Source organism: Callorhinchus milii, unplaced genomic scaffold (genome assembly GCF_018977255.1).
Source record: "Callorhinchus milii isolate IMCB2004 unplaced genomic scaffold, IMCB_Cmil_1.0 Scaffold5, whole genome shotgun sequence".
Taxonomy (NCBI): Eukaryota; Metazoa; Chordata; class Chondrichthyes; order Chimaeriformes; family Callorhinchidae; genus Callorhinchus; species Callorhinchus milii.
Genome location: NW_024704746.1, coordinates 38,085,362 through 38,112,908, shown reverse-complemented (window position 1 = coordinate 38,112,908; position 27,547 = coordinate 38,085,362). Strand labels below are relative to the sequence as shown.

At 41.4% G+C, this 27,547-nt stretch overlaps 1 protein-coding gene across 1 annotated transcript in view; it reads left to right on the top strand.

The window, feature by feature from the left end:
* The first annotated feature begins 2,819 nt into the window (after positions 1 to 2,819).
* Positions 2,820 to 27,547, top strand: part of LOC103185349 (transmembrane O-mannosyltransferase targeting cadherins 2) — a 97,084-nt gene continuing 72,356 nt past the window's right edge. The window contains 1 exon segment of the mRNA XM_042335612.1: positions 2,820 to 2,977. Within this exon segment, the coding sequence (XP_042191546.1) occupies positions 2,895 to 2,977 (83 nt within the window). The 5' untranslated portion in view covers positions 2,820 to 2,894.

Sequence of the window (27,547 nt, the reverse complement as noted above, 5' to 3'; positions counted from 1 at the left end):
TACACTTGAGGGTTCCAGTGACTGCACACTTGCCACCTCAGGCCTGCCCTTGATGAAAAATGGGGTGATATACTTTAAAAATATACGGTTATAAAGAAGAAATCCCAGTTGAGACCAACATCGCTACTGTATACTACAAAGATCGCTGAGCTGAATATCAGTCCTCAGGTGGCTGGAAACTCTTAAAGCAGATTTTCATTTTGTTCATGTGCGGAATCTTTGGGATCAACCTTTGGCCCAATCCCTGCTACCTGGGAATCAGGAAGAAGTGCCCAGAGCAAAGTCACATGATATTCAGTGTGGTTTCCTCTTCCACTTCAATTATTTGGAAAACAGTTGAATTCAGTGAGAAAAATCCCTAAAGTTCTGCTCAGTCTAAATGTAAAAATTAGGGTGGCCTTATCATTGTTGATCTGATTCAGGTCTTAAGTGATCTCTGAATCACAAACCACTTGTTAATGACACCATGGTTGTTCTTTGGATGCTGTAGATAGTCAATCGTTTTGTAATGTTTATATTCTTTTTCATCTTTTCCTCATCTTGGGTGTTATTTGTTTGCCATCCTCGACAGCTTTGTTTCAGTCAAATTGTTCCAATTCTGATGAAGCGTTGCACACAAAAACACAAACCTAAATATTTCAGGCGCTGGTTAACCTCCTGTTTTACACCTTTCGTTTCACATTTTTTTTAACTTCAGATTTCTATCTTGTGGCCTTTTAAATATCCGTAGTATTCCGTAGCAATCATGTCTGATGTCAAAATACATTAATTAAGAAGATGTTCAATTTGTTTCAACAAACGGCAATAAAACAGCAGAGAATGATCTTGCCACAAACCAATCCATACAATGCTACTATCAAATTGAAACTCATTTAAAAAAAAAGATACTTGGATTTCTTGCAAATGTTGAATCGTTATTTATTTTGCTTTCAATGAACTGGCTGTTATCAGACGGTGGGATCTATAAATCTGCACATACCAGTGTGTGACCCCTGAGCAAATCTTAGCATGGGAACGAAAGGATGCAAAATTTCGGCCACTAAATCTTAAAAAGTCCTACTGCAAGTTTAAGACTGAAAAAGATCCAATATTTTACTGTATAACCCACGACTGCAGTGTGTGCTCTGCTCAGTACTGTAGGTGTCAACCTTTATGTGGGTACATTTTAAGCGATCTGCGCTTTTTTTATCCGATGGGCTATTATTCCTGTCTGCGGTATGGAATTTATGTCTTGATTTTCTTCTTTAAATACCTTCACTGAGTGAAACCTAATATTTCAATATGTTTCGGATAATTAATGGCCAGTCAAAGCCATACGTTTAAAAATAAACATCACAGAGTGCTCAATGCGCCCCCGCCTCTGACAGGCAATGGGGTGTGCGATGGACTACACCGTACGTTGCAAGAATACTTGTAAACTTTTGTGCAAATTCAAATGTTTGCCTTTCATTCTCTGCCCCACAAAATCAGTCGGTGCAGTGCACGACAGTAATCAGAATCGCCACTAAAGCGCGTTGAGATGTTTAGACGTGATGAAGGCACTTTGAACATTGCAATATTTTTTTCTCTTCGCAAATTTATTCAGGAAAGAGAAGAGAAAGATGGGGAGGAGGGGGTGGGGGGGGGGGGGGGGTGGGGGGGAGTGAGAGAGAGCGCAAAGAATCTGTCTTTGAAAGGCAACACAACCTGCAGGGCAGAGGCAAGGGGTGGGGGGGGGGGGACAGACTCGCTTGCGAATCTTTTTTGGGGTTAAAAAGCGCATCAGTTGATCTGGAATTCACGCGTTAGCCTTTTAGTGGGGCTTTAACACAGCACAGGGATGGCAATGTCGATGTGACCAAATCGAATGGCTGTGACTTCTCTGGGGGTGGGGGGGTGGGGGGTGTGGGGGTCACTTTTTTATGCCCCCCGTGCAAAACAAAATAAGAAGCAATCACATGGAAAGTAAAAGTCAGTGGACGGATAAGTGTCCTCTGGGACCCCCGGGAGCCCCTTGTCCTGGGGCGAGAGCATCAGCTGTGGTGCTGGATGCAGCGAGTAGCCCCGGTGCAGACAGTGACAGGACAGTGACAGTCTCCCCCCCCCCACCACCCCCCCGGGAGCAGGGGTTTGATACAGATGCTGTTACTGACTATCTGGGGGTGGGGGGGGGGGGAGAGGAGGAGGGGGCTGAGCGCGCATGCGTTGCTGCTCCCTGCCGGGGTCCCCCTGTAACAGCGCAGCGCAGTTACAACATCAGCAATAGGGCAGTGCTGAGTGCACTCACTCACTCTCATCACTCACTCACTCACTCACTCACTGTTTGCAGGGTTGAAAGGGAAGGGAGAAAACACTTGAGGGGGTGGTGAAGACGCACAGACAGAGAGAGAGAGAGAGAGAGAGAGGAAGAGGAAGAGAGAGAGAGAGAGAGAGAGCGAATTCCCAAATGTAGCCGAATCGATTCGCACGTCGGAAGCCGCATCCCTGACCGATCGCTTCACTGCCTCTCCTGCCTTCTCCTGCCTCACTGCCGTGCATCCTGCTCGCCGGGGCTACCAGAAACTCCCCCACCACCACCACCCCCCCCCCACCCCCCCTCCAAAAAAAAGAGAGAGAGAGAGAGGTGGGAAGAGAAGACGAGTGCAAAGAAGAGAAGAAAAGAAAGAGAGAGATAGAAAGGGAAACAAAATCCCTTTTTTCTTTTTTTTTTAACCCCCCCCCCCCACCCCCCCCCTTCCCTCTCCTCCCCAACCACCACCACACCTCACCCTCCACCCTCCAACCCCCCTCCAAACCCCTCCCCTCCCCCTCCCCCCCCCCCCCCCTCCCCGGAAAAAAAAAAAGAAACAACTGATCGAGATGCAGATTCATCCCAGCGAGGGGGAGAGAGGGATCGGGACGATACTGTAGGAGACATGATCGCTGAGTGTGTGAGCGGCGCGGTTGCTATTGCTCTGTATCTGAACACACTGAGCGCTGATTTCTGCTACGATGACAGGTAGGTATCGCTTCCTCTGCACTTCCTGACGGCTGTCAGCTGCTGCCCCGGGCACAGGGTACACAAACCGTGTCCCCCCAGCAACACCTTGAACCGAATGCATTAGATTTAGGTGTGTGTGTGTTGGGGTGAGGGGTGGGGGGTAGGGGGTAGGGGGGGGGGGGGGGGTTGCTCCTTCTCGGGGAAGTGGGAATGATTCCTGTTTCGTGTTCCATTTCTTTTTTAAATGCTGCTGGAGATTTAAAACTCCGATCCCCCCCCCATCGCAGGGACTGCCGGGGACAGCGGATTGAATGGATCTGCGAATGAATCCTGGTCCTCCCAGCCGGGAGAGAGAATCTACCTGGGATCCCTGTCACTGGGGGCAGCGATCCCCCACCCACCACCCACCCACCCACCACCCCCTCCCCACCCACCACTACCACCACCCCCCCACCCACCACCCCCCCCACCCACCACCCCCTCCCCACCCACCACCCCCTCCCACCCACCACTACCACCACCCCCCCACCCACCACCCCCTCCCCACCATCACCACCACCACCCCCCCCCCACCCACCACCCCCCCCACCCACCACCCCCTCCCCACCCACCACCCACCACTACCACCACCCCCCCCACCCACCACCCCCTCCCCACCCACCCACCACCCCTCCCCACCCACCCACCACCCCCTCCCCACCCACCACTACCACCCCCCCGACTGCAGTCACACACACACCCCCACCCCCACACAGACCCTGGCAGCACTGTGTGTGTCAAACCACCGCATCTTTCAGGAGATTTCTTTATTTTTTAAAAAAAACACAAGTTACAGGGAAACCCCATCATTTATATATTTTTTAAAAAAAGGCGATTGATCGTCTGTTCACCGCAGTTCTGTTGCGCCCAATGCCTGGGGGTGTGTGTGTGGGGGGGTGGGGTGTGTGGGTGTGTGTGGGGGGGGGTATGTGTGGGGGTGGGGGGGGGTGTATGTGTGTGTGTGTGTGTGGGGGTGGGGTGGGGGTGTGTGTGTGGGGTATGTGTGGGGGTGGGGGGGGTGTATGTGTGTGTGTGGGGAGGGGGGTGGGGTGGGGGTGTGTGTGTGGGGTATGTGTGGGGGTGGGGGGGGGTGTATGTGTGTGTGTGGGGGGGTGGGGTGGGGGGGTGTGTGTCGGGTATGTGTGGGGGTGGGGGGGGGTGTATGTGTGTGCGTGTGGGGGGTGGGGGTGTGGGGGGTGTTGTTTCACTAATATTAAGTGGAAGGTCATTCCTCGTTTAAGCAATTTCTGGAGAAATAATAAAAGGTGTCAGCGCTGTTGTCTGAGAAACTGCTGAAGTCTGTGTGAAATGCTAAGTTTAGTTGGTGTTTGACTGGTGTTGGGGGCAGTGTGTTGAAGTCCGGGATTGTTGGGGATTGATTAAAAGTGCTCAGCTATTGTGGATCTGTTGAGTTTTAGTGCAGGTTTCCGATGACTTAATCCGATTTCCATCCAGTGGATGCACATTGAGAATATGTGAGGACAACTTCACTGTCTCGGTTGGTTTTTTTTTTCTCTCTCTCTCTGTCTCTCTCAGACATTCCCAGGGATTTGGGGGTGAGGAGATGCCACAAGACTCGAGAGCATCATTGAAAGCGATGGTCCAATTCAGTCGGTCGGTCGGACACTGACCATTATCTGTATCGCGGCTCGGGTTGTTTTGGCGTGAAAAAAGGTCAGAGAGATAGAGTGACGCTCGTTTTATTAGTTGTCGAAAGTCAGAGCGAGGAGATGAGGCTGCAGCATCTCATCGAAGGGGAGAGTTTGCTGCGGTCATACAATAATAATCCTTGCCTTTTGAGACGGCGCTTTTCGCGTCTTCAAGACGTCTCAAAGTGCTGTACAATATACTGTAAAATGAATTGACTGCATATTTGTGGGCGAAACGCGGCAGACAATCGAGCACAGCAGTGTCCCACAAACAGTCATGGATTGAAGGCTCCACCTTATTATTCTTTTTGTTTCTTGAAGGATTATTATCAGCCGTGTGGAGCAAGGAAACTTGTTCAGTGTTTTGTCTTGGCGGGAATCGAACCCAGGTCTCTTGATTGTGAGGCGAGTGGTCTAACTTCTGAGCGACAGGACTCCCAATATACGTAGGAGAGACAGTGTTTGTGTATAAAATAACAGAATCAGCGAGCCCCCTGAGAAGAGGAGGGGGGGGGGGGAGGGCGGGGTGAAGCAGTTGACATCTTAGGTAAAAATGTATCTTAAATATCAATTCTACCATCATTGCCGGTGGTAAGATTTGTATGGGAGAGAGAGGCAAATCACTTGAGGGAATGCAGATCCATTCAAGTTAATAGTGCACTGTTTTTAACTGATGTGAGCTATGCTATTTTTTCTTAAATTGTATACATAAAACACATTGTTATGCGTTACTGAAGTTAGACTTAGCAAGTCTAATTTGTAGTCCGATTAAGAACACGTATGCAAGGCAAGTTTATATCCAGCAAAGGGGTCATCAGATGTAACAATAAATAACGTGCATTTTTTTTAATAACACCATTAAGAGAGCCCTTCACTAGATCGTTTCTAGGTTCTCATATCGTTCAGTATTGGTGGTCTGATGAAATAGAGAACCATGTTTCATTAAAATAAGTCAGAAAGAAATTGAAAACACCCCACAAGGGTTCTTGGCTAATGCTTTGTTACTTCTGTGGCTGGTGTTGGTATATATTGGTTAGTTCCCTTAGTTTCTGCTGCTGTTGATATCAATAAGCAGTATGAGGGGGGGGGGGGGCTGCATTCCTTTCTAGGTGACTCAAAAAGTATAGTGTCGTCTGTATTGCAGATCCTTGCCTACATAACTGAGTAAAATTAAGACTTCATCGATTATGACTTTTAAAAGGTATTGAAAGGTGAATAAATTACTCTACTCCATCTTCCATGGTTAGAATCGATCTTTCTTTTGTATTGCCAGGACCTTGTGATGAACAGCCTGGCAATCCCAGTTGCTATTCTGTCTCTTCATTGGCATTTCTCCCAGAATTGCAATGGGAATGAGCAATAGTGAACAAAATGTATTATATGGTCTTGGTATTACAATCCTTGCACCTGGGTGTTGGGTATACAACTTAATGTTACACAATATGCTAATTACAACAGTGGACTACACATAATAGGTGAGAAGAAACTAGTTTTCACTGGTATTATTGTGATGTTAACTTTCTATGTTTTCCCTCATGTTTTGGAAAAGTCTACGTAATTTAGTTTAGACTAAAGGTTTTTAGAAAACATTTGCCTTTCCATTTATTGAAATCGACCACACAGTTTAAATCCATACTCTAGATGAGTTCCTGCAATAACTTTATCCTCCAATATTGATGTGAAAATATAATTGTGTGTTGAAGATTTGTGTGTGATTATCTTTACAAAACTCACCATGAAAAGAGTAGCCGTTTGATTGTGCATATCATGTTGAGAATAAGTGCAGACAATGGCAATATTGTACTTTTAAGACACCTATAAAGGAATATGGAAACAGCTGTAACAACTTGCATTTATGTATCAGCTTTCATGTAGGTTAATGTCTCGAAGCATTTCACCTTAGCGGTGCACATCACCAAGCAAGACAGGAAGGGGGAGTTAAGGATGTTGCTAAAAGGCATGGTAAAAGAGAGAGGTTTTTAGAAGGTTTTTGAAGGAAGTCAGAGAGCGTGGATGGAAAGGGATTTTGGTAGCGTCCAAGAGAGCAGAGTCATAGAGGCTGACAACTCAGCCATCGATGGTGGGACAGAAGCTCTGTAAAAGAATGGGGATGTGGGAAATTGCAGAAATATAGGGTAAGGCAAGATCTTGAAGGGATTTGAAAGTCAGGTGGAGAGGATCTTAAAGTCGATTGCACTGAATGCAACATCAAAACAAGTAATTTTATAATGGCTGTGAATTTAGGACGGTAGTTCAAAGCTCAAGGTTCAGAATATAATTTATTCTCACACCTGAAGCTTTTTTGATTTATTACAGGCTTGTAATTTCTTGATGGTTATTCGCAGCCTTGACTGTTATGAGAAGAACTGTTGTCTCCTGAACCTGTTGGATTAAGTGGGCAAGTCCTGCACAACAATTGACCGTGTGTCCAATCTTTTGATTTGAGAACAGTCCAGTACTTCCCAGAACGTTGTCGTACCAACATTGCACAAGCACATTTGCATAATGCTGTGATCAGTGTTTTAACTGAAAGTTACCGAGAGCCTGAGAACCAACTGCTCTCATTCATAAACAATAGACCTGTAATCTCTTTTGTGCCGAGATCCTGATCACGTAGGACTCTCAAAAAAATACTGCAGTCTTCTTCAAAGCCAACATTTCAATCACTATCCCAGCTTCCTGAATCCAGATTCTCCCAAGATTTTTCCAGCTCAGAAACTCCAGAAGTTAAGACTACCCTCACCTAAAAAGTTTCCCAATTCAACTTCTGAATATAAGCAAAAGTAATGTCATTTATTCTCAAAGAAGAACTTACACTTTTTATGGCACTTACAATGTCAAAAATCTTTCAGTAAAATACTACCATGGACAGTACGTGAAGTGACTATTGTTTTGTAGGTAAACAGAAATAAGCTGCCAACAATTACTTTGAGATATATAATAATAATTTTACTTTGAACTGATTTTTTAAAAATTATTCTTATGCATACTGTATTTTATATTTTCCCATCCTGAGGCATTCAGAACATTTGGTTGAGACAGATTATTTTTTGAGACAGCTTATTTGTGATATTTTGGAAAGACCTTGTAAATCTGCAACTATAACTTGTTTTAGACCTGGCAGCAGTTAATTTCACAACTTCTGATCTGAAGTGAGTCAGATCAGTCCAGTTGTTGTAGCGTTTACAGTGAGATCTGGGACCAGAATACATGTCAGATGGCATCACATTGCCTTTCTGCTACATTTTTGTAAGGAAGATGGTCAGCAATTCAGATCAGGGATTGGAATAGGAGTTTAAATTGAATTAATTTAATTTTTTTTAAATAAGTAGATAAATCTGTTTTCATTTCCTCACCAATGTTTATCCTTCTTCATCTGATGAATCTTAAAATATAGTCCCCTAAGGTAAAATGGAGTCACCTCAGAGCTCAACAGGCTCCAAAGAGACATGTTTGGCAACAAAATGTCAGAATCGAGCTAACCCTCTGTGGCGGTCTTGGTAGTCCAGTTTTTGAAACGGGCGAATCTGCAGTACTCCAGGGCATTGCTGATGACAAGAGAGTCAACTCATTAGCAGGACTTAGAAGGGTGACCATTCACTGGGGGGCAAGGACACTTCCCACTCAGCTCCTGTTAATCCTGCAAGCCAAAGCCCTAGTGGATAGGATGGTTCCAGCAAGAAATGCATGATATCAAATGCAAGGATTGTTATTATTAGATGATGTTATTACAGTTTAAATAATTCTGTAGACGTCATTTCTAAATGGTTTTCAGTGATGGGTCAGCCAGACCAATAACACTGTCACATTACATATGAACGGATGTTACTTTCCTTAGTATGTTTGAGCTTCCTAAAATTACATACATTTTGTAGGAAGTTGATATTTTGTTCAGCAGATATTTTGTTAAGCCATTTGTGAATAGTCATTATTATTATTATTATTATTATTATTATTATCATCATTATATAACTCAGCACCAACTAGAGATAAAATCTGGGATCTTCCCAATCCCAACATAGCTCATTTACATTCATGAGACAGTGAATTTACCAACTGAACCACCAGGGAAGCAATCAGTATCACATTTGAATAAGCATTATAGTAGAGATGTTTATGCCCAGTCCAATATTGGAATAAATTAACTTCCATTGTTTGGGACTGAACTGAATATATAGCTGTAAAGAAGGATTTTGAGCTATACTAATGAGCCACCATTGGCAAGCTACTCCACCGTGAGGACATTTCTACTCTGCAGACCCCCAAAAAGCCAATAATTTGCAAGTGTATTTAAAGCAATATTCTCTTTAATGTTATTTTGGAGTCATTGCAATTGTAAGTCAATGGCAGAAAGGACTTTTTTTAATAGTATGCTCTAATGATAAAAAATCAAAGTTGTTTCATTACAATAAAATGTCAACTTCTTGCATGGAGCACAGTATTTATTTGATATACATTTTCTTTCAAGGATGATCTCTGGGGCTTTATCATGTCAAATATGCAGCAAACTCTTCCTGTTTGAGCCTCAGGTACAGTAGTTAGTTTGCACGAATGAAATTGTTCATGCAAGTTTTTCCAGAATAAAAGAAGATTTCTTTAAGACATTTTACTGCAATATCCTTTGGATTAAACAGTTTGCCATCAAGCATGGTGTTTAGCACAAATGTTTCAGAAACTTCTCTGAAGCTAAATAGGAATTTTATCACTGTTTCTATCAACTGTTGTGCTACATTTTCTAAATTTGTAGTTATAATGTAAATATCGTTATCTGGTGCCTTCCTTTTGTCACATTGTTACTTAGACAGCTTTCCTGACACCGGTGAAGCCATGCAACAATGATTACAACATCCCCCTCTCCCACTTAATGGAGAGAAACATCAAAGCCACTGAAGGTTTATTTTCATTTAAAATTGCCAAAGTGAATGGAGGAGGGAAACAAAATCTTGTTAGGTTAGCAATTTTTAATACTTTATAAGCTGTAACATATACAGAGTTGATATTTTCTGATGTGCCTTTGCAATGACTTTCATGCCTAACTCAGTTCAGTATATCACAGACTCTTGACAGCAACATCATTCCAATGCAAAATACGCTGGGGAAAGGTTCACAACTCCCATATAGACGATTTCTGATTTAGCTTGAAATTGAAGTTAAGAACCCTTGAAAGTGGCTTGTATTGTCTTCAGCTGATATTTATAACTAAAAATACAGAATTTCCCCAAACGATGTTTTAAAAGATTTAATTGAAAATACAATTTGTTCAGGAAATTACAGGCAGGCACGAAATATATTTTCCTCCCCAGTGTCAGACTAAAAATCATAAAGGCTGTAAATATGTTAGGTTTTTCACAGTGACGTCGTCGAGCAAAATATGGTGGAAAATGGATTGATTCAAAATGAAATGAACTGTAAGACTCTTTTCTGCCAAGCTGTTTGAAGATCTGAGGTTTACTTACATGCTCAGTCTAGAAAGAGATCTTGAGTTAGCCATATCAAAAATAAAAGTCAAGTATATAGAATGGTTACAAAGCAATGACTATCCACAATACAATGTATATGTTAACTCTCTTCACTACAAATTTGTGTTTGGTCTGAAAGATAAAAGAGTTGAATAACAATTTGAATCAAATAACTTGTTCCATTTATAAGCATGATGATATTTCAACACATACTTGACTCATACAGCAACAGAGGGCTTATCTCTTTGGCTTTACTATTCCACTCGGAATTTGAGGACAACGGGGAAGTCTCTGTTTATTCTCAGTTCTTTTTTCACAGTTCAAATGGTTTTAGCTGAACTTTCCATGCGGACGATCGAATTCCGGATTCCAAAAATAGAGCCCCTCGCTACTGTTTTTTAAAACAGGCAGGTGAAGTGGATGAGATATAAGGCACTATGATCGTGCTCCGGGATGAACTGGCAATCAGGAGCTCAGGGGATAGAGCACATGATTGGTCATTAAGACTCTGCAACCCTTCCACAATATTGATTACTTCCCTAATCCTGCATGTGGAGAAAATAGTATTTCTTCTCAGGGCTTGGTCATATGTGACAAACCCTTCAGCAAAAAGAAATGCTAGAGGTTGCACTCTAAGTTATTGCGAAAAAGGTTGATAGGATGACAGTAATCCTTTTGGTCAGGCACTGAGTTACATTGGAAGAATCTTTTTGACTCACTGAGCTGTGGATTTATTCATTTGTGTGCTTATCAAGGCGAGGGATGTCAGTGTTGGCAGTGCTGAGCTTCTTTTGTACAAAATCAGTAGACAATCTCAGTCACTACACTTTACAGTAAATTCTGTTCAGTGCTTTGAGACGTCCTAAATTGAAAGGCACTATATCAAATACAGGGATTATTTATTTATGTTTATTAATTCATTATTAGAGTAAAATATTTTATGGTGCAAATTCATAGCTACAAGTACTGTAACTAGATTGAGAATTCACAAACCCATTTCACTAATACCCTTGCAGACAGCAGAAAGAGAGAGAGAAGACACTGCACCATATAGTTACCAATGTGAATAGTTTCTCCAATGGAGATTTTGTTTCCATTGTTGGAAGAAAGTTAGAAATACCAGAAGAATAATGAAATGACAACAAAGAAAATTAAATTAACATCTGTACAATTACAATGAAATAAGGGACACAACAACCACAATTTGAATACATGGTGCAATTTGATTAAATCTATAATTCTAATATTTTTGTGGGGGAGGGAATCGATTGAAAATAACTTTTTACCTGTTTTTCTCTGAGTAAATAACTTCTTGTGTGTTTAGCGGCATGACCTATACATTTGTCTACAAAATGAAAATGTTTGTTTTCGATGATGGTGGTACTGCATGAACTATCATATTTTTATAGAATTAAGTATTAAATCCTTTAATATACTTTGTGCAGCAGTAAGCCTATTAAAGTGGTCTGAGGCCTCACGTAAACATAGTAACAGGTTCAGGCAGGAACAAACAATCTACCCGTCCAATTTGCCATAGGATTCCCTTTAGGTATCTATATCCAAATTTAATAAACCTGAATCCTTTTTAGTTGGCACAAACTTGTCCAGTTCATTTTCGAAAGAAACCCTTCACAGTTTCTTGTTTCAGCATCTGTGAGAATCGTCTGTTCCACACGCCAAATCGCCTTTATACTAAAAATAAATCTCCTCCACTTCCTAGTCTCCTTTGTATCCTTATTTTCAAAAGATGACTCTATATCCTGTATCACCTCATAATTAGATCCTTGGCAGACAATCCAAAAGCAAGAATGTAACACACAATGTGTCAATGTCTCTAACACACAATGGTGTCAATAGTCCAGTAGCCAAATGGGGTCTGGACCGTATTCTGATGTTGTAGATTTTGTTGTGCCAAAACGTTCACTCATGAAAATTGTGTTATTTTTCTGAAAGAATCTGATGGTGGGATCATGGTCAAACAGAATCCTTTTTAGAATCAGGCTGTGATCCCAGTTCAACAAGTACCATGAGGTTATAACAGTCATGTTAGCCGTTATATAAACATTCAATAGGAAATGGCAGCATCAGGATGGAGTCCAACGTCTAACAAGGCAGAAGAAGGAGGCTGAGAAATGTGGCCCAACTGTTCCTGGCCTCAGGCATGATAGGGTTTAGTGGGACTCTTTTTGGGGCCACTGACAATATTGATCATTGTTATAAAAATAATAATCCTTTCACTTGACATAGAGCCTGATCACGTCTTCGAGACGTCTCAAAGCGCTTCACAGAATATGTTGTAAAGTGTAGTGCCTGTATATTTTCTGGCTGAAACGTGGCAGTCAATAGCGTACAGCAGTGTCCCACAAACAGTGGTGGATTGAGTGATCATGTTTTCTTTTGAGGGATTATTACCCCCGGAAAGCGATCCGCCAATCGACTAACAACTGGGTTCCTACTTACTGCTAGGTAAACAAAGGTGTGTGGAGTAAGGAAACTTGCCTAAGGTTTTGCCCTGCCCGGGAATCGAACTTGCGAGGCTAGTGCTCTAACCAATGCACTATAGGACTTCAACCGCTACGCTATATTCTCCTTCCTCCTCATCCTCCCAAGAGTCCCGAATGCAAGCTTTATTCTCAGAGGAAATTTATAAGGACATAACTGCAGCCAATGCAGGGGACATGTCTCCACAGCTAGAAGAACTGAAAACAGTGGAAAAGGGCTAACTGCTAGGACGAAGAGCAGGGCTCATGAGGGGAGAGGATGATCAAGGAGAACAATGGCTGGCTTTCATCCTCCTCCTCCTTCCTCCTCCTCCTCCCTCTTCTCCTAAAAGTAGGTTTTGGGGGCCAGCTGCAATTCCTGGAGAGAGTGGAGATATGAGGGAACAAGAACACTGATCTCTACTCCTCTTCCTCCTTCTTTGCCCTGTGAAAACACAATCATGTGTGATGTGCACACAAAGGAGAGGGCACAACATAGGACACTGATAGCAGACACCATTGTTTGGGATGTAAATATTTTCTTTTTTTCATAGTATAATGATTTTCTAAACCAACTCAGAGTGTTAGTATGCTGTAACACACAGAACATTAGTGCGCTGTAACACACAAAGCGTTATTGTACAGTGAAATACAGTGTATTTGTATGCTTTAAGACTGTGCCACCCAGATACGTTTTTAAAAAAATTCTTTCATTATTTAAACCAGTGAGATGAGTTGATAATTTAATGTGGAGCCCTAGAGCAAGAATGCCACTACTAAGTACAAGACAGCAAAAATAGAGCACAGTGATAAAATATGTAATCAGTTAGCACTATTTCTAATTTACTGCATCCCACAGATCATAAATAGAACAAAACACAAAAGAGTTCCTTTGATCTGTAAATGGAATGTCTGCAGCCTCTGCTATTTAAGAAAGTGCTTCCATGCAAGAGTCTTGAAGATGGATATTGTGGGTACATTTTGATGATGGGGGCAATGGAATGCTACAGATGTGTGCAATCCATGGCAACCAATTCTTTCCCATAATTATTCTTCATTTGATTCAGGAGAAAATACCCTCAGGCATCAATCTTGTCCTAATCCCATCTGCTGATGGCCAGTCCCTCTGTGGATGCTGCTAACAGATTGCTTAATGGAAATGAGTTAATGTAATACTGTGTTCTAAACTGTGCCAGAATGGACCACTACATTAGGGAAGGAACAGTGGTGGACATTGAGAACTTTCTAATTGAGAACAGAACAACTTGCCTGGACTACACTTGGCTAACTACATTATATAATTTCAGTAATATTTCTAGTCAGCGCACAAGGTTGTATATACTGCTCATCTATTATGGGAAAAACATGGAATTTTCCAAAATCTTATAGGCTTGTGTTAGATTGATTGGTCCTCAGTCAAACAGCTGTTTTGCAATAGATATGTCTTTAGAGCATTAACCAGACTGAAACCAGGCTCTGCTGGGACTGGCTATGAGGTGACAGACATTGATGCAGTTGATATACACACAAAGTTGACAGTTGCAAGTGCCTGCATGAATAGTGTCCATCATAGCACTAAGACCGCAATCGAGATATTGTGTCAAGACTGTGGCCTCATAAATGTCTTATATGTTTAGATCCAGCCGTAGTGTGTTAAGTTTTGGATTTTTAGAAGTTCTCTGAGGCTGTAGAGAAGAGGTTATATCAGTGATCTCTCTTCTTTTTACATAGGGTTTGATATGAAAATAATGATCTAAAGCCCAGTCTCACGCAATGAGAATTTTGGGTAGTTTCAGCTGGGCATTGATGTGCTGGAGGGAAATCATACCACTACAGTTCCAAAGATTGCCTCAGTGGTGAATGGTTTCATTTATTCCATTTCTGGGCACGCAAAGGAGTTGTTAATTACGGGCAGCCTTTCGCGTGAATGCAATAAATGGCACTTGCGTGTGTGTTTTATGAATATTTTCATGTCATTTTAAATAACACTGTCAAAACCAATCTGCTCATTTGTTTCTAGTCCAATCTTGCTGATTTCACAGAGCAATGAAAAATTCTGTACCCCACATAATGAGATTGTCTGATCCTATAAAGGCCATCATGTTCTCAAAACTGTCATCTGTGTTTTAGGGAAGCTACGGTTTGACAGAACAGTCAGATTGGTCTTTACCTGATGGCCTTCGTTCAAAAGGCTACTGCCAGAATAACTGACCATTTTTATTTAGCCAATGAATGTCTCTGAGCTGTGATTTCAGAAACCTGAAATACTTGTGCACACAGTGACAGCTCTCTCTGTGAGCTTATTCTGGTGCCATCTTTTCATTTAAGAAAGAAAAGAATAATATTTTTCATCACATAAATGTTGAAACATCTCAAAGAATGTCACACCATTTTTTGTAGTCCAATGCAGGAACCATATAGCAGCAGAGTTCTGAATGAGCTGGATTTTCTGAATAGTGGAGCTGGTGAGACTGGCAAGGAGTGCATTTGAACATTTAATGGCTCAAAAAAAAGACAGTACCTCCGCCAATGTAGTGTTCCTTTCCTGTACTGTACTGAAATATCAGGTTGGACCATGAGTTCAAATCCCGTTGTGGGGCTTGAATCCACAACCTTGTGATCGGAGGTGAGAGGGCTACCAACTGAACCAAGCTAACATCTTAGATCTCAGTATTGGTATAGTTACACAACTGGGGGATGGATAACTGCTGGTAAATTAAGGATGGAATTTACCTTTATCATTTGCAGTTGCGGCTGAATAAGGTTGACAGCCATTAATTTACTGATTTTTATTCTGGAATAACTTTCACATTGGTAGTTCATTGATCATATAAGAATGGGAAATGTCAGCCATCTATTGAATCACAACAACAAAATTACATTTGTATAACGCCTTTCACGTTGGGAGGACGTCCCAAGGCGCAGTTGCTTCCGAGGTCCATATACAATTTTTCCATAAGATGTTGTGACCGTGTAATTGTAGGTGAAGGCAGCAGCTAATTGCCACACAACAATGTTCCACAAACGGCCATAAAGTGAATGAATGTTTTTTCTATTGTTGACTGACACATCAGGGGAAACTCCCTTTTCCTTTCAAATAGTGTCATGGGTTATCTGTATCATTCACCTGAGTAGGCAGACTCAGTTGAACTTCACCCAATTGGCCATAATCCATGTTTGTGTGTTGACAGGGAGTGTTGGCAGGTGGCATCGCAAACGAGTTTGATCCTGTCCTCACTTTTCAGCAGGTTTGCTGGAGCAGGAATCATAGCTGGTGTTCCTCTCTTTATCCCAAAACAGCGAGGCAAATAATTGTTGATCCACCTGAGATCAGTGATCTCAGCGCAAGTTAGAGATTTAATCAGGGGCTGAGAGTATTCTCTGAGCCTCAGCTATTTGCAGGATAACCTTGCTGAGCTTTCAGCGAAGCTCACATTGCAGTTTTAATAAGGGATTCATTGCATATCAGAATTTAAAATGGGAAGTGTATACTATTCATAAGTTTTTTGTAAAAAAACTCAAACTTTGACCAATCATTTCTTGTACGGACTTAAGGCATGAAATTCCACCTGATCTTAGCCTGTCAGACCATTCTGTCTTTAAATTTAAGATTGCAAAGAATTGTCTGAATTTGGAAACCGTTTTTCCACAATTCCTAAAAAAGCCAGGTTTCAAATTAAGACAGAGTTAAAGAACTTTCCACACAGTCTTACATTTTAAAACCAAATGGTCTGACATGTTAAGGCTAGGTGAAATGCTAGGCCTCCGTTCTGTCAAGTGTATAGCAACAAAGGTACTTTTTAGTGTACCTTTGTGAAGTATAATCAGCATAATAATAATTTAATTATGCTCTTTGCACTTTGCTGAGCTGCTAATTGTGTCTCTGAACAGCTCAGTTTAATACCTCATTATGTTTTTGAACCACTCGAACAGAAAGGCACAATTATACTCTGGTGGGGCCCACTTATTACTCAGAAAAAACTGCTACACAATTCCTTCGAGATCCACAGCCATTACACATTACAATAATATAAATGGTGTCATCCATTAACAAATCCCGAACTCAGTCAGTGATGGAAAGGAATTTTTATAACAATCCCTCAGGTGCTTGGGGCTATGTAACAAATATTAATATGCAGTTAAATGGAAAGTGTGAAATCAAGTGCATGAAAGGTTCTTATAAAACATTAAGGTTTTACAAAAGAGCAGGATGTCCAGTTACACAGGCAGGTCCATCAATATATAACTCACACTCTGGAACTCCTTCTCTGAATCCCTTGCCCCTTCCCTAGCCTCCTTCAAGGTCCATCTCAAAACCTTCCTCTTTGATCACGCCTTTGGTCATCTCCCCATCCCCTCCAGCTTTGGTCTCCACCCATCTTGTATTCTTGTGATAAAAAGATTAAACACAGGGCCTAAATTTGTAACGTTTCATAATCCGCAACTTGTATTAAAACAATTAACATGTTATGAAGCATCACAAATTCAGGCCTCTCTGAAACAAATTTCTTTACTATTCAAACATTCTTGGGTGTTTGTGGACATTGGCTCACCCATTGGTTAATGCATTGTCTGTTGTCCATGAAACACCTCAGACTATGTTTTGAATAGTCTGACTTGATTGTTTTTTCTCTCAACTACTTTCAACTTGCCTAATGCTTCACAGCATGAAGCCTGGAATGTAATTAACAACTGGAATAGATTGCCAGGAAAGACTAATTTAAATGTAATGGGAGGATGGTAAATAGAATGTTCTGGAGGGGTGAGATCACATGGGCCGAAGGGCCTTCTTCATCCAAACCAATCTTGTGATCTTTTGATGAAACCAAACCTTGAAGGATCACTCAACCAATCTGGAAATCATTTATTTGCAAATCAAACAACCGGTAGCATTTTTTTTAGTATTGAGGATTCCGTAAGACGTTTCTTCAAGGGTAGATCAAAGAGGAATAGAATGAGGAAACTGTACTATTTTCCATCTTGTGGCGCAGTACATGTGTTATAATGGTGAACCACAGTCAATACACTACAGATTCAGTCCTGAGCAGGTGAAGTGAATTGCCTTTAGGTTCTTGAAAAAGCATGATACCCACACTAGTGACGCAATTGTGCTTAAAGAGTTTCTCTGAACATGGGCAGACAGTGTGTTGCAACAAAACATGCAGGTTGAAAACAAATTCCACTGATTTTTCAGTGCGGAGCAGAATTGAGCTTAGTTTCTGCTGTGCACCACAATTGGATTTCAACAATGAGGTTATTTTCTAAATATTCCCTCATTCCCAGATTATCAGAATAGGTTACTGCCCGATGTATAACCGATTCAATATTGCATATCTAGCTTTCTCTCTTTCTCTCTGCCTGAAGAACAGCACCTTTGTGCCTGTTCAGATGCAAAGAGCTAATGTTTGCAAAATAATTATAGATATTTTACAAAAGGGTAAATAAAGACATCATTAGGGGATGGTCACAGTATAATTGTGCTGTATAACATCCTGATAATGACATTAAAAGGTTTGCCTACAAAATACACAGTCACTACACTATACAGTAAATCGTGAAACACTTTGAGACGTCCTCCTGATGTGAAGGCACTTTGTCAAATGTAAAGATTAATATTATTGATTTATAAAATTGGGTGTAACAGCACTAAGCCTGTGGCAGAGCGATATAGGATGGAATTCTATCCCATTAACGATGAATGGGGGAAGAGCATTAAGCATCAGACAGTGTAATAGTTGGTTGTGGTACTGAGCTAATGAAAATCATATTAATTAATACTGTTAAGAGGTAGTTATTTCTTCACACAGCGTGTAGACGTCTGTGAATTCCATGTGTTGACTGTGCCGCTAGAACGTAAGATAGGATTAGTAAATAATAATGATAATATTCCTTGCATTTGATGTAGCACCTTATCACGTCTTCGAGACATCTCAAAGCGTATCATGGAATATACTGTAAAACGAGTTGAATCTATATTTTGTGTGCCTGGGCTATAATCAGAGGACGCAAAACATTTCTCTGTACTCCAGCTATGTAAGTGTTCCATCAGACCATTGCATCTGGTGTCATGTCCTCTATAGATTGGAGATAACAGTTTCCCAGCCAGGAAACGTCCTCTTACACTCTTAAACTGTAAACCCTGAATTTGATGCAGCCTTCTGTGACTGTACTGTATTTACTTTCTTTCAGTCATTAATGACTAGGTATTAGATACATAAAAAATAACCTGAAAATCAAGGCACTTAACCTCTCCACAAATTACACTTTCATTGACTTTATTTATTTAAATTATTTATTTTTATTCAAGGCAATGATTTCACGGATATGTGCTCAGCTCACAGATGTAATGAATTTACACTTTGGTTGACTGCTGCTGTTCCTAGGTTACTGATTACATCATGAACTTCCGGGTCTCCAGTGATTCTATCTGTGTTAACCATTTAGTAGCCTCATGATTTGAATGAGTTAACATTCTGCTGCTATTGACAAAATACTGAGGCTGTCCCACAAACAGCCATGAAGCGAATGACTAATTTTATTTGGGGGATTATTGGGCAGGACACCAGGAGAAAGCCTTTTCAAGTAGTACCATTGGATTTTTAAAGTCCAGTTTAACTGGAGGCTCTGTGAAATGAAAAGTACATTCAGCTACATCAAGACAGCAAGACAAAAGGACACAGCTTTGGAGTTGAGAAGCACCATTTCAGGACAGACTCCATGAAGTAGCCTTCCTTGAACTTCCACTCAGTTCCTGAGAAGCATTTTGAGACATGTTCCTGTGTGAAAGGTGCAAGAAGGACAAGAAGTTTTGTTGTAATCCTTTACACGGAGGGTAATTAACAGCTGAAACAGACTAGCAGGAAGCTTGGTAGAGGCCAAAATGCCGGTCTCATTTAAGAAATGGCTTGATATTGTGATGTGAAGGTTGTAGAGTGGATTTTCTGGAAGGATGAGACCAAATGGGCCAAAGGGCGTTCTTCATCTGAACCTCTTTTGTGATCTTGTTACTCATCTCGTTACACAACTGATCTAGCAATACTGCTAGGCTTTTCTGTGACTTGTGGTGCTGGCTTGGCAGGTGATGGGCATTACCAACTATAGACACACTGATCAGAGGGCCTTAACATCTACAGGCGCAATGATCAGAAAACATTAATGTCCATGGGCAAAGCATCAGAGAGGTTTGCTAAGTGACTGAAAGGCACAAATCGTGTTACACTGACAGCCTTTGGTGTCAATTTATAGTCCCAACCATAACATGAGATCACCAAATCCCTGCAGCTACCAGTCATTTGGAAATTCAGCATTGTGCATAACACCTGAGAGGCTCCGTGTTCACAAGCCCTTCATGGCAAGTACGCACTGCTGTTCTGCAAGATTACTTCAGAAGTAAAACATGGTAATATTATTTTAGCTTGAACTATTTTTTGTAATTTTTTGCAGCTGTAAAGGCATATTCTAAACAAGTCTATTCAATCACTGCAGCACTGAACTGAGCATTCACTATTTGCTGTTAAAGGCAGTGCCATCGAATGAGTGAAAACATGTCAATAATGAAAGTATTTGATATCTGATAATAACGATGATCCTTTCATTTGTTATAGAGGCTTTCAAATCAGGAAGACATCTCAAAGCGCAGGATATACTGTGATGTGTATGTGTGTGTTTTGAGGGCAAACAATAATGTTATTCATGTAACAGAAGAAGACAATACAATTCCAATCACTGCAGTTCAACGTCGGAGAGATGATATTTATGAGTGATGTAGAGAGGGTAAAGAGGAGGTATTTATTGCTCTCAGACAGGATTTTGGGGGGAGGGGATGAGCTGCTGAGAGAAGTGGAGGGATTTTCTACAGGGAGAGTGATAGAATGTGAGCACCACGGGATGCTGTGGTCACAGCATCACACCCTCCTGCAGAACAGGCAGTTTGTGGCACTAGCCTGGGAACATGGCTGGACTCTTGGTCAGGAATGTAATGAGGAGTCAAAACACGCACCTTTAAGTACGAACAGGAACCCAAGGTGCTTTTTATGATCTCGAGCCTTCCTCTCTAGGAGTTATTTTTATCAATGAAGGGAAACCCTCAGTGTAAATACGAGTGAGAGATCGGTTTCATTTCCTTGTGTGCCAGTCTGCCATATCCATTCTCTCACATCAGGTATTCTTGGGGCATCTCAAATGAAAAGTTAGGATCAGTCCCTGCTCTTGCTGATCCTCGCTGACCTGGTTTGAGATTGACTATTTTTCTAGTAAGATTAGTGAAAGAAATGTGTTCCACTCAGCGGACTCTGGGATACCCATGTCCCCCGACCTGCCCACCCTACCATCGTCAGTCGGGCCTTTAGCCTCTCTGCCCCCACCCTGTTTTCCTTTGAGCAATTCACACCTGACTGAAGGGAGACACACTGTTCTTACTTTCTCTGTGAATGGATCATCTATGCAATTCATAGGTGTCATACTGGAGGCTTCTGTAGATAACACAGCACTACACGGTGATCCTCAAAGCTTCAGATGAAAAGGGTTTCAGTCAATAGGTCTTGAATGTTGGGGGTGGGGAGATAGGATAGTGGCATCACTACTAATCTATTTCCATCCTTTCGCTAATATCAACATAATTTTCCACATTGCAGCCACTTGTGTTTTGATAGGAATTGAATTATTATGCTTTTGCCCAGTTCTCGTAGGATTAGTGAAAGAAATGTGTTCCACTCAGCGGGCTCTGGCCCCCATGTCCCCCGACCTGCCTGCCCCACCAACAGCAGTCGGGCCTTTAGCCTCTCTGCCCCCACTCTTTGGAACTCCATCTCACAGTCCCTTCACCTCATCCCCTCCCTTGCTTCCTTGGCCTCCATACCTCCTTATCCCAACCCCCAGCTTGGGTGCAAATCCTTGACTGTCCAGCTCCGTGGAACATCCTCCTGATGTGAGAGGCGATACACAAATGTAATTTGTTGTTGTTTTGAAGGAGATTCCTGCTTGCATAGAAGCTTAAACGTAAGTACAGGATTCAGGAAGAAATTAGGGCGAAACATGGCAGCCAATTGCGTAAAGCAGTGTCCCGCAAACAGTCATGGATGGGCATAAACAGCAGGAGAGAGAGAGCAAAGAACGCAAGGAGAGAAAGAGTCAGAGCAGAAGAAAGCTGAGACCAAAACAAGAAGGAAGCAGCAGAGAGAAAGAGAAAGGACACAAACAGCGGAATTCTATAAGGTGAACAGCATGAGATGCAGGAAAGAAAAACAGCAAGAAGTAAACAGGCTGGGAAGAATCATGGAATTATACAGCACAGAAGAAGCCCAATTCGGCACATCGTGCCTGTGCTGGTTCTTTGAAAAGAGCTATCCAAATCAATCCCACTCCCCCGCGCTCTCCGCAAATAATTATCTACTTCTCTCTTAAAAGTTGTTATCAAATCAGTTTCCACCACCCTTTCAGGCAATGCATTCCAGATCCGAACCACTTGCTGTGTGAAAACGTTTCTCCTCACCTCTCCTCTGTTTCTTTTAATAACTATTTTAAATCCGTGTCCTCGAGTTACCACCCACCCGCCAGCGGAAATAGTTTCTTCTTGATCACCCTATCGAATCCCCTCTAATAATTTGAAAAATTCCATTAAGTCTCCTCTTAACCTTTTCTGCTCCAAGTAGAATAATCCTAGCTTCTCTAGCCTCTCCTGATAACTGAAGTCCGTCATTCCTGGTACCATCCTGATAAATCTCCTTTACATCCTCTCCAATGTCTTGACATCCTTCCTAAAGTGTGGTGCTCAGAATGGAACACAGTACTCTAGCTGAGGCCTAACAAGCAAGCAAGCAAGCAAGCAAGCAAGAAGAAAGAAAGAAAGAAAGAAAGAAAGCAAGAAAGAAAGCAAGAAAGAAAGAAAGAAAGAAGAAAGAAGAAAGAAAGAAAGAAAGAAAGAAAGAAAGAAAGAAAGAAAGAAAGAAAGAAAGAAAGAAAGAAAGAAAGAAAGAAAGAAAGAAAGAAAGAAGCACCTTAGGAACAGGCAGTAAATTAGAGGTATTGCAGCAAAATATTAGATCTAGAAAAAAATCTGGATTCCGATATGAATAAAAACGTATAAATAAAAGTAGGGAAGCTCAAATTCATTCCTGTTCTGATGCATCAGCAATCTAATATGGGCAGTAAATGTAGAAAAAAAACCTGTAATCCACAGGAAAGGTCTGCCCAGGTTTGGGGAGCATTACCTCTTTGAGCTCTGAAGTTGCTTTGCAAATAAACCTTCCTTCTCATATCCCATTTCTGAAGACTCAGGCCAGTAAAGACATTGTGCTAACTGATAAGCACAGGATTAGGTGTTTTCTGCACCAATATATTCAGAATATCCCCCAGGTTTAACCGCGGCAATACAGACATGTTCTTGTTAAAATGCAGTTTCTGTTTCAATTAATTAAGACTAGTCGCTGCAGCAATTCTGATGAATTAACATTGACAGACAGACCAGGGCTAGCAAAATGCGTATGAGATGGAATACATTAAAGCCTTAGTTCAGAGCTCTTTTCCAGCATATCACAGAGATGCCTTGAATTAACACAGCTACATTGTGCGGGCCTATGTGTTGACCTCATCTTCAGCTCGTTGGCCCCTTATCCTCTCACGTTATTGTGCTGGGTCAGTCTAATGCTAATTAAGTACCCAGTATTCGCACCTCACTACTGCTGCGGATTCTGAGTGACAACTGGTCAAAACACAATCAATGGTCTTAACACCCATCCCAGAAAAAGAAAGATTTTTTAAAAAGCCTCAATAATAAGCCTTACATTCGATATCCTGCTTTGCACTTAAGGGCGATGTCTTAAAACACTTCATAGGATTCATTGTTAGGTGTAATGACTGTTTTTTGTAGGCGACCACCGTATAAACAACTGTTTGTGTATTTGAATTGTGATTCATTTAATGTTTCAGGGATGTTACATTTACTGCTGTGGTTTTTCCCCCACTAACAATATGTCATTTGACGGGAGCTCCGTAATGTTAAGGCAAGCTTTGCTGCAGAATTTTATTTAGTTTGATTTTATTAAAAAAACAAAAGAATCAAAGCAACATATGCTTAAGTAATAATCTTTTGGGGAGGATGGCCCAGAAAAAGTGCTGCCTAAATCTGTCCATATGTCGGCTGAAGTCACATAGTGGTGGATGCTGGCAACGAGTAGTCAGCACTGTGTGAAGCTTGTTACAGGGTATGAATTAATAATAATAATAATCCTTGCATTTGATATAGCACTTTATCACATCGTTGAAACGTCTCGAAGCACTTCACAGAATGTATTGTAATGTGAATTGACAGTGTATTTTGTGCGCGAAACGCGGCAGCCAATTGTGCACAGCAGTGTCCCACAAACAGTCATGAATTGACCACACATGGGCTTGCTGCAATCACTGCTGCCGGTTGTCTGCTGATGTGTAGAACAGGAGAGACCGCACACCGCACAGCCTCTACAGCTTGCCCTCCAATACAGCCCGGGTCAATCAATCGGTGCCTCCTTTTGAATATCTCTTAAGCAGACAAATACTCGGCATCTTTTGTGCTGTGTATTTCTGCAGTGTGTGTGTGTGTTAGGGGGTGACCGTCCCCTTTAACCGCCCCTCCCCCCTCCAACCTACAAGAAATGTTGTGTAGCAATTCGACCTGTAGTGTTTCCTCATGATTGAGCAGATTTGCTTCCTATCCTTTGTTTAGGAAGCAGGCCAGCTGGTTGAAAATGAGTTTATTTTATCTGTTGTGATGCTGGTCTGTCACACCCTGCTCAAGCAGATGTGTGCACGTCTGTGCAGACTTAAAGACTTGATCTCAGTGTCCTTTCATCAGCGGCCTGTTAACCAAAATTGTTCAAAACAAGTCCAGGTCTCAGCAGGAAAGAGATGTTGAATTAAATCCAAAGCCTGGATAATTGTGGTACGAGGAAAGGAAATTTTGGTAAGGTAACAGAACCCTTTGCAAACGTTCTGATAATGAGTTGCTTTGATTCAGGTTGTGTTTTCATTGAGCACTGAGCATGGCAAACATACTGTCTGGCATCAAGCTCTGCTGGAAGTGAAAATTGTCCACTTTTGAATGCCTTGTGGCTGAGTTAGTTCTTGTAAATGAATCGCATTGCTTGCTGCAGCAGAAAAAACATGCATCTGAAGTACAGTACACATAATTGAAGGAGGGGGGGAAGTTATTTTTAAAATCAGATGTAATTTCGATTAAAATCGATTCCCGGCAGGGTGAAACCTTGGGCAAGTTTCCTTACTCCACACACCTAATAATAATCCCTCAAGAAAAAAAAGATAATAAATTGGTCACTTCAATCCACGACTGTTTGTGGAACACTGCTGTGCGCAATTGGCTGCTGCGTTTCGCCCACAAATATACAGTCAATTCATTTTACAGTCTATTCTGTGAAGTGCTTTCACATGTGAAAAGCGCTACACCAAATGCAAGGATTATTATTATTATTATGTCAGACTTTTTATAACCGACAGTGTCTTCACAAGATCATAAGGAGAGTTTTTGGTTGAAGAAAGCCCTCAGGCTCATTTTATCTCACCCTCTTTAGAATATCAAGCCTAGTGTCTTTCTGTAACTCAGTGGTTAAAGCACTCGCCTCGTAAGTGATGGGACCTGGGTTCAATTCCCAGGCAAGGCGTAAGCAAGTTTCTTTAATCTACACACCTCTCTTTACCCAGCAGTAAATAGGAACCTGGTTGTTAGTTGATTGGCCGATCGCTTTTCCGGGATTAATAATCCTTTAAAAAAATAATAATTTGGTCACTCAATTCACGACTGTTTGTGGGACACTGCTGTGCGCAATTGGCTGCTGCATTTTGTCCACAAAACATAGTCATTTCACTTTACAGTATATTCTGTGAAGTGCTTTAAGACGTGATAAGGCACTATATCAAATGCAAGTATTATTATTATTATTATAGCTGTGTTTCACCCTGTGTAAAGCAATCCTCCCTGGTCTTCAGCTTGTTAAGCAATAATACAAGTATCTGGCAAATGCTACCATAAGCCCCAGTGGCCAAACATGAGGAATGATCTGTTGGAAACAACACTGGAAACAAACAGGATGCCTCACTGTATAAAACATGGACATTAAACTGAATTCCACAACCCAAAATACAACCAACTTCAATGAAAATCTTCAGTGCACTTATTGACTATGAGCTCTGAAAGCCTGAGCAAAAGTGGGATTTGAGAATTTGACAGAGAACTACTAGGGCACCAGTACATTGCTTTGGCCAGCTTTATGATTATGAGTAGACACTGAAAACATAACTCAGTTCATTGCTATTAACTTATGAAGGAAAATCTTAGGTTGACAGATATTCGAAGCTAAACTACACAGATCAGTTTTTCATGGTCTTTGCAAAATGAAAATTTATGATCCATTTTATAAGACAATCAGTCAAATGCAATTTCTCAATAGTTGCAAACGTGATGTCTATCCTGCATAATATACTGTACTTCTTCAGGTTAATCACCATCAGAACATAAATTGCTCCTTTTCCTTCCCTCATTATGGAGAATCATAAGCGTTAGCTGCCAAACTTCAGAAAGATTTGGACATAAAGAAGACTGCATTGAAGCCTTTCACGTTCCTGGGTGGTCTTATTAGATCCTCACTTAAGATTTTAATGTTATTAAAGATCCAGCCATCTTTCTATCTCTAGTAAACTTTGAAAGTTAGCAAGCATTTGGTGCTATTTAGAGGAGGCCTGCATGCACTCTATTGCACATGCACAGTATTCTCTTACCTGGACTGATCCCAGACCCAGATCAGTTTGGAGCTAGCAGTTTACAGTTTAGCAGTTTAGTCTGCCAGCTCTGGATTATTCTAGGAAAGGCAAGGCATTGAATGAGTGCCTGTAGTAGAACCACAGCATTAGACAATAGGAAATACTTCATCATAAAATATACTGGATTATTGAGCATGAGTTTGCTTTAAAAATAGCTTTAAATAAAAGGCATTTGTGAATGTTTCACATGGCCTATATGGAGTACAAAGTCTGTGATTCAAAATTGTGTGAGAAGTTTAAAGTGTAATTTAGAAACATGGCAGAGGACCTTATATATTTTTTGTCCTCATCAAAGAGGTACATGGCAGCACTGATAAATGAAACATTTCCTCCACTTTGCTGGAGAAATCAGTCTCAGCGAGATGCACGACAGTTGCAACACAATGCACAGTTCCTCCTTTATAAATCAGACTGTAAGATGCTTAAATAAAACCAATGGAACAAGAAGCTTTAATACTTAAGCACTTAATGGAACCGGACTGCTGTTTCAAATATACCAGAACAGGGTTCCCTAGCCTCTCATATATTTAGAATACTCTTTGGTCTTGGTGAAGTATGAGTTGTAAGTTACTCCATGTGACGATCAAATCTAATGGTCAGCATTATTTGTTCCGCTTCTGTGAAATGTCCTCTTATAAAATGGCTGTGAGATGATGTGCTGGAACTTTACAATCATTTTAACACTGAGGGCAAGCAGAGGCGTGGGAAACGATGGCAATGTTCTAGAGCATGGTCTTGCAGCTCTTGTTGGGGATTATGCTCAGGGCATCAAGATCAAAATTAGTGTACCTCAGGGGAGCACAGCCCACACTTGGAGAACCTTACAAAGCCTTTTTTATGTAATAGCATTGAAAATGGATGGAATGTATTACTCATTTCCAACCCAAGTGTGTTGTAATTTCTCACCTTTCAATTGAAGCCTGCATTATCACTGTAAGTGCACAAATAGCAGCTCATTGAACAATTACTATCGGTGTGCAAGATCGACAAGCGAATCTTCAGGCACTTAGCCACAACTCTCTTCTGAAATCCCTTCTGACTCTCCGCATTTCAAAATCTGCCTGAAGACGAATCTCTTTGACATATCTCTTTTGGCCGTCACTTTCACCCTCCTTCCAACTCCGTCTCAGTAAAGCACTTTAAGACATATTT